The sequence below is a fragment of the Lutjanus erythropterus genome, chromosome 9 (genome assembly GCF_056507025.1).
Source record: "Lutjanus erythropterus isolate fLutEry1 chromosome 9, fLutEry1.hap2, whole genome shotgun sequence".
Classification (NCBI taxonomy): Eukaryota; Metazoa; Chordata; class Actinopteri; order Lutjaniformes; family Lutjanidae; genus Lutjanus; species Lutjanus erythropterus.
In genome coordinates, this window is record NC_139325.1 from 28,086,938 (window position 1) to 28,099,273 (window position 12,336).

General features: G+C 39.1%; 1 protein-coding gene across 1 annotated transcript; it reads left to right on the top strand.

Annotated features, from left to right (window-relative positions):
* The first annotated feature begins 11,019 nt into the window (after positions 1-11,019).
* hamp (hepcidin antimicrobial peptide) lies at positions 11,020-12,118 on the top strand. Its single transcript, XM_084727025.1, has 3 exons — positions 11,020-11,329; positions 11,430-11,507; positions 11,674-12,118. Exons 1-3 carry the CDS (start codon positions 11,243-11,245, stop codon positions 11,779-11,781), a joined length of 273 nt encoding a protein of 90 aa, XP_084583151.1. The 5' UTR covers positions 11,020-11,242; the 3' UTR covers positions 11,782-12,118.
* The last annotated feature ends 218 nt before the right edge of the window (positions 12,119-12,336 follow it).

Below are 12,336 nucleotides of genomic sequence, written 5' to 3' on the forward strand. Positions count from 1 at the left end.
TGTGCATACAGATGCAACTATTCACGTAGACAAATTCGTTCATGCACATATGCACGGGCGCATGCACCTCCACATTATGTACCATTTCTGATGTTTGATATTTAATTACTAATATCTTTCTATGTTAAAAACTGAATATAAGAGATAAATAGTTCTACCAATCACCAATCAATTTTTTATACTTGATTGATTTTTATATGATTGATTATTTAAGCTAATTACCCTTGTTCTGCCTCTCACTGGACAGATAACCAATCACATTGAAGCATAATGGGGTGGATGTTGGGGTGACCAGTCAGGTTTCAGTAGTAGCCAGTCCCCCCCCCCAATGTCCTCCCTCCAGAAACACCACATTATCTTGAATAACCAGGTTGTGATTTATTAATTTCTTAGGTTTTTTTGGTTGGTTTGGGCACCACAAGCCAAGTGTCGTCTAGTTCCATTATATTTGTGAGAAGACAGACATCTCTACGGCCAATATCTCCAAAACTCAACACACCAAAACTATCTACATTAATAAATAGCACTACAGGTAATAGGAAAAATATGTATTCTGGATTTTTGAGTGAACCGTCCCCATAATTTCAAAGTGAAAGTGGTGAACATGTGGATGATTGACAAACCCACCACGCTGGATTGTGGACTGCAGAGGAGAGCGGTGCAAATTCCAAACTTTTGCCAAACTATATTTGGGTACTGTGGGTTTCATTTTCATCTTTTGTTCATGTGTGATTTACCGGTGTCTCAATACGTGTAAGAATAATCCCCACATGTTTCATTTCAAGCTGTTTGCTCTATTTTGGTATTGCAACACTTCAAATGGAGCTCAACGCACAAGGGGGGGAGGCACCCTGGAGAGTGGCACTCAAAGACTCTCGGCTCACTATGGAAAAGGAGTACACAGAAATCCTGTGTTGCACTTCTTAGTCGAGCACGACGCGTTCTCATTGAAAAGACGGAATAGTTGGAAAGTGGGAAACTTGGAAATTATCTCACATTTCTCCACCCACTCAGGCGAACAATAAGTAAACTGTAATTGGTTATACAAACAGCAGAAGCCAATATTAACATTGTTGATGATTTTGTGAATGAATATACATGATGTATTTTTGTTCCGCTTTGGGCGATGTGAGTGAAAGTGGAAGAGAGATATCAAGCTTTGGAGCCAATTATTAGAGCACGATTGCTTCTCCCTGTGTCAACAGCTCAGGATCCAGCAAAGCAAAACCAACACTCAGACCCCTGGCAAAATCAGGCAGACTATCACATTTTAATATCTCAGACTGTGCAAGTTAACAGCTTGTGCTTTGAAAGTGCTATTCTGCTTCTACTGCTAGATTCAAACCTGATAGTGCAAGTGTCTGATCTATCAAACGCGGCTCCTAGCCAAAGTTGAATGATAGATGTTTTGCAGTAGAATTTTTTTTACACCTCAGTGAGGGGAGAGCAGAAAATGTGAATGTGAAGACATGAATAATGCTTTGGAAGATGGATGTTCACAAATGAAAGGTCACTCGTGGCTAATTCTTTTTTTTTTCTTCTCGCGTTTCTTTTTTGAAATGGCAAAAGAAAGAAAAAAAGACTCCTTTTCTCTCTGTAGCAGCCTCACTGTTCTCAGGTTAGATTGTAAGACATCTTTTCTAAGTAAAATGGTGGAAAATAAAACTTTCACTAGCTAATAACCTTTTGTGGACTTTGTGGTTGTGGCTCATCCTTCAGCAGATGCTGGACATCCATACTTCATTACTTTTGTCAAATTGTGTTTTTTGTCCATCTGTTAGTCAGAAGCACATCTTAAAAACTAAAATACTTATGAGTGAAATTTGAGCCTCTGTTTTTGCCCACAACTCCTGAACTATGGTGTATAAAATTCATATAACAATCAGATTTTTCAGCAGGCTTCACCCATTTCCACTGACTGAATTTGTAACAATCAAATTTGAAGTTTTAGGCTTATTCTAAACGTGAACACAACATTTCTTAAAAAATCTTTTGTTGCAAATGTTAACACTATTTTGGTTGTTCTAGCAGATTTCCGTGAGGTTTGATAAGGTCCTACTCCATTGGAAAAGGGTGATGTCAGGTACTTCTGTGCACCAATTTTAAAACAAAATAAGGAAAACAATCGCTCTTTGCTTAAACGCACAACTGGTAGACTTGAGATTGAGAGGGATTATTTTTTCAGGGGTTTATGCAGTGTTTGGGAGGAAGACCCTGCAATAGTTTGAATTTTAATATTTGTGACTGAATGTGCAACAATCAAAAGTTTAAAAGTTTTTTTAAAAATAATACCAGATCCTGACTGGTACACAGAAGTATCGGACATGACCTTTTTCTAGTGGAGCTGCAGCCTTTCAAACCATACAAAAATCTGTCAAAACAACCAAAAAAAATGTTTTTATGTAGGACTGACTGAAGAAATTAGTGTTTGTTTTAGGGCATTTAAGATGAGCCTAAAAAAAATCTGACAAAATCCCTGCCATGCTTAAAATTTAGATTTACGCATCTAAGGGGTTTTCACCTATAGATGGCTCTACAGCAGCACGATAAATTCAAATGGCCACACGAGTCTGACTCCTCTGACAATTTGCACAATCACCCCACTGTATAAAGATCTAATATTCCTGAACATGGTAGGTTCTCATTTTTTTCTAAGCCAGGGACTCCTTACAAGATAGAACATATACTGGGGACTAATATAGTTCCAGTTTATACTGTATATCCTTATATAATATGCTCCTTTTTCTTAACTGATCAATTCCTCGTAGTAGGTTTAACATTTTTAGACCTCTGTTATTAAAACAACTAATGTGGAGGATTATATAACCTTGAAGAAAGTGTTTCACCCTCTGTGTTCTCTTTAGTTCATACTATTGATTGATCAGCATGCTGGTAAAATTAAAACCAGTAAGTAGCTGGAACACACAGAGGGCACCTTGGGTGAGAAAGATCAATGGTTGATAAAAGGCGCAGCTAAGCCCTCAGTGAGATTGAGTTTGAGTCTGCAGGTCAACACATTTAAACATCATCCTGCTGTTCTTAAAGAGCGAGCAGCCATGATTCGGATGATGTTAAGTGCAGACCGTGATGCTGCACACGTCCAAACAGTAAGGCTATTTATAACTTACGGACTCGTTATCTATCAGTGTTCATTAGACTGACACTATGTTAAATTTGCCTCAGTTTTGTCTTGCCGCCCCCCTCCAGTGTCTCCAGGCTTGTCAGCTGCCATTCAAGCGCACACGCAGCTCGCCAGGCAGGCGTCTGTGTGTCCCTGTCTGTGTTTGAAGTGGTTGATCTCTGATCCTACGTACCTCTCTGATTAGGACATACGTACTCTGCCTGTCTGTCTGCCTGTCTGTCTGTCTGCCTGCCTGCCTGTCTGTCTCTTCAGAGTTCAGAGAAAGGTTTATACCCAGAACCCCCAATGAGAGGCTCCAACGGAGAACCATCCAGAACACTTTCCGGGGGGTTCTACACAGAATCTAATCTACTTTCCGAGGGTGCGAACAAGAACCCTTTTATATTTCAACGGTCTTATCTAGAACCCACCCAGGAAGTTCTACCAGGAACCCTTTTATATTCCAAGGGTTTTATTTAAAAATCATCCAAGCAGACTGTGCTAATTAGAACCCTCTTTGGTTCCTGGTAGAACCTTTTTTAAAAGTTCCACTTTCAGGGAGTTTTATCTTAAACCCAACATACAGGATTATAACTAGAACCATCTGTGAAAGGTTTCACTCAGAACCCCCTGTGAGAGGCAGAACCCTCTCTGGGGGTTCTATCTAGAATATTCCCTGAAGAGGAGGTTCTGCCAAGAACCTTTGTATATTCCAATCGTTTCATTTAGAACCCACTCAGTGGGTCTACCAAGAACCCTTTCATTTTACGGCACAAAGAAACCCTGACTAAAGATTTCAGCATTCCTGGAACAACTCTTTCTTCCAAAAAGGGTTATTTGGATGAAAATGGTTCTTAATGGAACCCTTAGTCTTACAAAGAACCCTTGACAAACCCTTTCCTCAGAAAAGGCTTCTTTAGGAGCAAATGTAGAACCTCAGCCCCTATGGAAGAACCCTTTTGGAACCCTTCTTTCTAAGAGTGTGTGAAAGTTCTCCGGAGAAAACTGAGCAGAGTTGACATGAAGTGAGTTTGGAAAAGAGACGACAGATAGACATTTGAATTTCTTCTGTAGCAAATCCAATATGAAGCGTTTACCAGCCAATGTCACTGTTACCTCTCGGTGCAGATAATTCACTCACAATTAATTGACGTATTAATTGGAAGAGGGAAGTGTCTCCGCTTTGAGCCATAAATTGTTATTGCGGAAATTATACTTAATGGATTTGAAACAGTGGTTTATGTCTGGTCAGTACGGAACAAATGTCTGTTTCCACGTTTGCCTGGAGGGTAGGACAAAGCCACCTGCTGTAAAATCCTTTATGTGAATTGGAAAACTCCTTTTTTAATTTGTGTTTAGGCACGTCTACCAAAGTGCACGGTTGACTGATTTTCATTGAACTCGTGCTGGCCAACGCATTCTGCTGGAAAGCCACAGTTTCATGTCCTGCAGGCCAGTCTTACCTTTGTGCTTTTTGAGCTACAGGAGCACACTGTCAGGAGCTATTGTCCACCGCCTCAGCCTGTTTCACATCCCCTCTCTCTCCGAGGTTGTTATTTGTCGAAAATGGCTGACAGAAAGAGTCTTATTCCATCTGACATACAATGCTCCTCATACCTTGTATACCACACTGACTCTCATCTTTCTTGGGCCTACATTAATAACTACACAGCCCCTGTCTCACTCATAATAGTAGTATCAGCACAAAGGTATGTATTCTGCTGCTGTCAGGAGACGGGGATTGGAATGAGCTCGGATTTTTTTTTTCTTTTCTTTAGCATCCATGGTCTTGCATTCTACAGTATTTTGATCAAACTGGCAGGCAAATTCTGTTAGCATATGTTGAAAGACATTTTAGTCTCCACAAATAAGACAAAAACAGTGGGGAGCGTAGTTACAGAAAATATGTTTGATATAACATCGGAGAGGACGGACACAAACAATGTCGCTGTTTCTGATCATTATTGTGCATCATTTTAGATCTTCTGACCACAAACAGTACGTTAGATGTCAGAATCAGATGTTGGATGCCACAACAAAAGTTATGCTCTCTGAAATCCGTATTTATTTATGTCAACTCTTTTAAGTCTCTCGGTGTTCGGTACATTAAATGGTTCATGCAACAACCAGATTAGCATTAAACAATGATCAAAAAAGGGTTGTGGCAATCTTTATTTTAGGGTTTCTGCAGACCATTATGAATGCAATTTAAGACCTTTTTCATGTCCATCCTGGCAAAAAAAAAAAACAAACAAACAAAAAAAAACACATACAGAGTTTGGTTTTTCATTTTGTAGCTGTTGCAGTGTGATCAGTGCAGTTCTATCCCAAAAACACATTAAATGCAGAAGTTAAACCCAACTTCACAACAACTTAACTACACAATTCAACCATTTTAAAGAGCTCAAAATTGTATTTAAGACATTTTAAGAAATTTAAGGCCTATAATTCAGATTATTGGATTTCAGACTTTTTAAGGACCTGCAGAGACCCATAAAAGCCATAAAAGCCTCATTTCAATCAGGTGAAATCAAAAGGAGCATCACTGGACCGGAAGATCCACGGCCTCAGATTTTACAGTATAATGAGCACCGATGAAACTGAAGAAACAGTGGGGACCGGCGGTAGTGCCTGAAAAATGTTTATTTAACATTTCAGGAAACACACATTGAAAATGTCACTGTGTCTGATGTCACTGTTACCAATCATTATTATATATTTTTTTAAGATTTCCTAACCACAAGCAGCTACATTAGACACATTTGAATTATGCAGACGATGCATTTATTTCGTTGATTGAGGCCTGGTCAGTGCATTAAATGGTTGATACCCCTGTTCAGTTTTTATACCAGTAAAATTCTGGTGTTGCAACAACTCTTCTTTGAGATGTTTTTTTTAAATATACCATATAAATATGGTGTAATCCTCTTTTTCCTGTAATTTTTAAGGCAATTTGGCTCATTCATAAATGTTATAGACTGACACTGGAAATTCCGGTAATATTTTGTGACATGCCACTAAAGCCACACAAATGGGGAATTCCTCACCGCTCTCTCAGAGTGCACAAACCCTCTGACCTGAGCTCCACACTGCCCCTTGAGTTTGAAATGTGACAATGCATTTGTTCAACACTGTCACAGGCAGGAGCAGTACATGATCAGAGTTCATCGCTATAAAATGTTCTCGTGTTTATTTACAAATTGATTTGTTTATGATGTACCAACACCGGCTCTTCCGTGCCCTAGTTTTGAGGGAAGATGTAAACAGTCGGGGCGACAGTCTGGCTGCGTCGAGGGCCAGTGTTTTTGGGGGGCGTGTGGTGGGTTCGGTAGCAGACAAGCTGACAGAGGATAAATATGTGGAATGTCTTGCAGCTCCATATAAAGCAGGTAGGCACAGAGGGGAGGAGGTGAAAATGGGGTGAGAAACGGATAGGGACAGGAACAGAGGACGATGATGAAATAGTGACAGACAGGGGCAATGCCCTCGACCAGGGGAAAAAGGTAGAGTGGCGCCTGCAGAGGTGAAACTGTCCGCCGGGCTGGTGCCTGCCTTTGTTTGGCCAGAAGATTCCTACTGATAGCCTCAGAGGCTGTCAAGAGACACGCATGCTCAGGAAACACAAGCCACAACACGCATGCTTGGAAAATCCAGATCTATAACTTCTTCTTTTTCTTTTTCTTTTTTTTCAGCTTTTTTCTATGTGCATTTGTCTCTTTCTTCCTCTCTAACATGCACACACACTCACAGTGTCACACTTTTGTCCTGGCTCAGTCAACCAGTGTCATATTCAGATTTCTCTTGAGCTGAGTCATGCTTAGTGAAACATGACAAACAACATGACATGTGTTCATCGTGAGTGGACATGATGTGCTGGTTCAAGAAGCCCCTTTCTGTCCCTCAGTCATACACACATGCACACCAACACACACACACACACACACACACAAAATACAGAGATACAGACATAAAACTACTAGTGTTGAGAATACTTAAAGCATTAATATGTCTAAAAACGCCAGACATATAGTGTATATTTTGTTGAGTTGTGTACATCATCCCATTATTCCAGTCAGTCCAGGAAGTTACAAAGTTGTGACTGCAACATTTATCTCAAATTCAGCCAATCTACCAGTCTCCGTAAATTCTGGTCAGGCGGGCAATTTTGTCCAGTCACCAAAACTTTTCCGGAAATCTGACCGATCATCGTAGCTTCCTGTGAGTTCAACTAACTGTTGCAATCCCTGTACAAACATCATATGTACATACAACTGACTCAGTGTTTTATTATTTGTATTTCATGATTTTATTCTAACTGGAACAAGTTGCATGTTGATTTTAAATTGAAATATATAAAAAAGGCTGGCTTTCTTTTGTTTGTTCCCACAAATTCACTGCAAAAAAATGCCCAAAATATTGCAGCATGCATCAAATTTTTTTTTAGAAAAGCTGCTCAAATCAGGCCTTTCAGACTGCAACAATCCCAAAAGCAGCCCGTAAAATCCTGGAGGGACTATCTAATATTTCCAACAATGTTCAAACGTAGAGAAATTCATAATTCATTCAAAGTAATGGTGTGTTTCCTGGTAGCTGTTGCTAACCGGATGTTAGTTGCTATACAGTAATTCTGTGAGAACATGGGATATGTCAGAGGGTCAGGAATAAAGTCAGCAAACTTGACAAACCTGACATGAATAAAACTTGATCTTACCTCGTCTGTCAACGTGATTTCTGCCTGAGTCATGCCAGAAAGATTTTCATCATCAGGTGATTGCTTAACAGTGAAGAAGGCAACTCTGATGATGCCACACTATTTGAAAACATCATCAAACTGCGTCTTTTGTTATTGTTTTAATGTAAAAGAGACCCTTAATGGCAGAATTTATCACTTGTTATCACTTTGTGTTTAATGCATCATCAATAGCAGACATTTTTTTTTGCTTGTTTATTTACGCATACCATGGTTTTCATTGGCGCATATTTGAAATTGGTGAGCCTTCTAGCTACAAAAATGCAGACAAAGGGTTTAGATATTAATTCAAATTGTTGTATTTATAACTTTAAAAGTAACTAAGTAGATTAGATAGTGTAATGCGATAGTGGAGTGTGTAATAACACCAGGTTAGTTGTGACACTGTCAGTTGTCTGTGGGTTTTATGAACAATAACAACAACAAAAACGATTTTTGGTAAGAAAGTGTGATTTTTTTTTTTACTATTTTTGTCTAGCATTCATTGTATTGCATTGTTCAATAGTTTGAAGTACATAACCTAAAGTAGCAGTTTTTCTAGTTTAATTTTCTGCTTGAAATACTTTGGAAACTCAAAGCATAAAGAAGTGTGGGTCAAGTGTGTACATTCGTTGTGTTTCCGCTACTTCAGTATCAGTAAAATTACAGACTTGAAAAATTACTCATAGAAGTACAAGTACCCCAAAAAACGACTTAATGACAGTAAAACTGAGTAGCTGTGATTTGTTGACTCCACTCTTGCTCCTGCGTATGGGTGGATTCCAGCAGATGTGGAGCCATTCATGGCTGTATTTGTTGACTCTGATGTTGTGGTCACCCAAAGCAAGCAGGCGGGCCGGTGGGGTTATCAGTGAACGAGACAGACTGACGCAGGGGTCCCGCCGCATGTTGTTTCACTAATTGAGTCAGCACGGGCAATTTGGAAAGACTTTGAAGGTATAATGAGAATTCAAATGGCCCCTGATTTTATCAGCGTGCTCAGTCCACCGTTTATCAGTTTGTACCTTTATTTTACCTTTCTGTTATTTCATTTCCACCATTATTGATTTTTGTGTTTATTCACAGCCTGATGTTGGTCTGGAATAGTTTTTTTTTTACACTGACAGGTTAATTAATCTTAAGGTGTTTATAGCTGCTTCAGTGATAAGGGGGAAAAAAAATCTTAAGATTTTAGACTTGTGGTTTTTCTATGCAATTATAAACAGTCTGGATTATTATCATTATGCCATTTTTATTATAAATGCACATGGCTGCAATTTCATTTATGAACCTGTCAAAAACTATTAACATGCAAAACATTTTAATGAAATAAGCAGCTGTCCTTTGTCTGTTTTTCAGTATACCATTCTTACATAATGAGGAACCTAACATGGAAAATATAAGGTATAAAAAACGGCATACATATATCTAAAGATATATAATGATATACAGTATATTTGTTTTATCGCAGTGTAAAACAATGCAACTCTTGGTTGTCCAGACAGAATAAACCTCATCAGATTACATTATATTCATCTTTATCTAATGCATATTGAAACACCTTGACTCTCAAATGGAGGGTTTTAATCCTGGCTACTATTCCACGGCTCTCAAAGGGATTTAATTTGGTTCAACTGCAGGTTCCTGTGTATTATGCAAAAACTGAATGTGTTGAAAATGAGGGGCTAATTATTCCATTTGAGAGGTTGTAATTACATCCTTTAGACTGAGCAATGGATATTCCAAAGTGGCTCCCTCTCCTTAGTGAAGGATTTCCTGGGTCGAAGCAAGTGTGGCTCAGTCAGCCGTGCGATAGATTGACCCGTGCAGTCTTGGCCTTTGCTGCGGGAACCTCCAGCTTCAAGTTTGTTCCAGGAAAAGCCACATTTTTGAAGACAAATTTCTACAAGTACTAAAGTCTCTGGAAATGTGGCTTCAAATAGTACAAATGCATATAATATATGATATTTAAGTTTAAGCATCAACAAAGATATGAGTCTAAATAAACATTCAGAACTAAACTTAGTTAAAAAAAAACAAACAAACAGCACAGTTTGCTGTTTAGACCATTTCCCAAGACTGTGTGGACGTGTTAGATCATGTTTTGTTTGACATCTCCCACAGAAAGTAATTTAGCTACTGGTGTGGGTCACTGTAGATGGGGACAGCACCAAAATGTATTTTAGCCACCAAAAACTTTACTTTCCCATCAGACAGTGTTTTCCAGTAGGTGACTGAAGCCACAATCCAGACTCCTTTGACAAAAACAGAATTTTTACCTCATAGAAGTTCTGCCTCAGTAGTTTAGTTTATTTGTGTTATTGTGTGACTTTTGTCATGTCCAGGAAAGTGCACAAAAACCTAACTGACAATATTTTGAATGTGGATTCAAGGATAAATCTGTACTGAATCATAAAATGACCATGACAACTGACAGTTATAAACAGTCAATCATCTTATAGTGTAAGACTCATCGTCGAATGTCAATGTCAAAAAACAATCTCGCACTCGTCTTACACTCCTGCTGTGCTACTTCAACCTGCCTGAGCTTCCTTGAATCTGGGGAGGAGGCTTGGGGGGAAACAAGTGGCTTCAAAAATAGACTGTATTTTAAATATATATAAATAATATTCAACTTATTTAATATGCCATTTCCAAGTTGGTATGTGGACTGCTGTACTCATTTTTGGACGGGAAATTGCTACATATTAAAAACTTATTTGTAATAGTTTTTATATGTTTACCATTATGTACAGACCCTAAATTACATGGTTTGAAGGCGACTGTGAATTTGAGTTTCCAGCGGCTTTAAGCACTGCCTCAATACAGAAAACATATTGCTCTCATTTATTGTAAAAATGATGGTCTCTCCAGCAGCAGCAGCTGCTTGTTCATGTGTGGAATTATATGTTCTGTCTGCGGAAAGTAATTTAATTTAAAAGTTCATAGTTGATTTGATGTTGTTGAAAAGACAGCAGGGCCCACAATCAAAAATAGATCAGAGAATTTCCAATTTTTCCAGTGTTGCAGCACCATGAAGAGAGGAGAAACAAGGAGGTCAAAACTTCCCCACTGGAGTTAGGTAACTGCTGCCAGGAATGGGCTGGGCGTCCCCGGAGCGATGAGGCAACACTGAGCACAAGTGTGTATAAATACCAGAACGCTCTGCACACTCAGCCATCAGACAGCGGAAGGACTCTAAAGAGCTGACAAGGGTCACTGAAAGATCTGAAGAAATCCACTTGCCTAGACAATCACCATCCATCACTGGAGCTGAAGAATAAATTGAAGATCTTGTGGTGCTCTTCGGTGGCCTGACACCCATGAGAAAAAAGACCTATCAGGTCTAATCTTCACAGGATTTAATAACTAAACCGTTTAAACCCTCTAAAATGAAGGCATTCAGCATTGCAGTTGCAGTGACACTCGTGCTCGCCTTTATTTGCATTCTGGAGAGCTCCGCCGTCCCATTCACTGGGGTAAGAATTCGACTTAAACTCACTTCATTTGCTTATTAACTATAAATGTTTTGTCAGGATGCTAAGATGTGGCTCCTAAATGTGCATAATTCATTAACAGGTGCAGGAGCTGGAGGAGGCAGGGAGCAATGACACTCCAGTTGCGGCACATCAAGAAATGTCAATGGAATCGTGGATGGTATGTTCAATTGACTGAATGAATTAAGCCAATTACCGTGAGCAAATTAAAATTTAAGTGGATGTGTTTTCCCCGTGGAGTACCCCCGGTGCTCTCTCCACACAAGGAGAGAATGAAACGCTGGAGATGAACACCACCAAGCTCATGTCTCTTGTCTTCCGCACAGATGCCGAGTCGCATCAGGCAGAAGCGTCAGAGCCACCTCTCCTTGTGCCGCTATTGCTGCAACTGCTGCAAGTACCAGAAGTCCTGTGGCTACTGCTGCAGATTCTGAGGATTCCCACCACAATGACAGCAGCAATATTAATTTATTACGCTTTTTTTTATCTTACTTACCCCAACAAATGACCTGTTTTTTGACTTCTCTCGCCAATGCATTGCTTGTGCTACACTGTTTTGTATCATTTTTATGAGGTATGATTCATGGAAGAGCACTAGAAATTTTTTTGGTATTTATTTTGTATGTTTTAATACTTTCAGTCTTTTTGTAATGATGTATAAATTTGTTTCTGAAAATGATCCAGATGCGACTTTTTCTTCTTCTAAATGAAGTTTAATAAGTTAATATTTCATGCTGAATAAATAATGAACATTCCAAACAACTGCAAAAATGTTTTGGTGTTATTAATAAGGAACTATTTAATAGAAACAGACCTGTGCTGAGTCAGTCTAAACTGAATAACCAGTAAGCATCACAATCATCTGGGTACATGTTAAATATTATACTTGCTGTACAGCAGTGTGTGTCAGAGGTGGGGGACTTGATGCACATGATTTGACTTGCTCAAGTTGCTAATTTGAAGACTTGAGACATTGATAAAATACTTGA

Bases quoted from the DNA above. Each gene is read 5' to 3' on its own strand.
- hamp (XM_084727025.1), top strand. From the start codon at position 11,243: ATGAAGGCATTCAGCATTGCAGTTGCAGTGACACTCGTGCTCGCCTTT. The intron at 11,330-11,429 runs GTAAGAATTCGA...ATTCATTAACAG, and splicing joins CCGCCGTCCCATTCACTGGG to GTGCAGGAGCTGGAGGAGGC. The intron at 11,508-11,673 runs GTATGTTCAATT...TCTTCCGCACAG, and splicing joins TGTCAATGGAATCGTGGATG to ATGCCGAGTCGCATCAGGCA.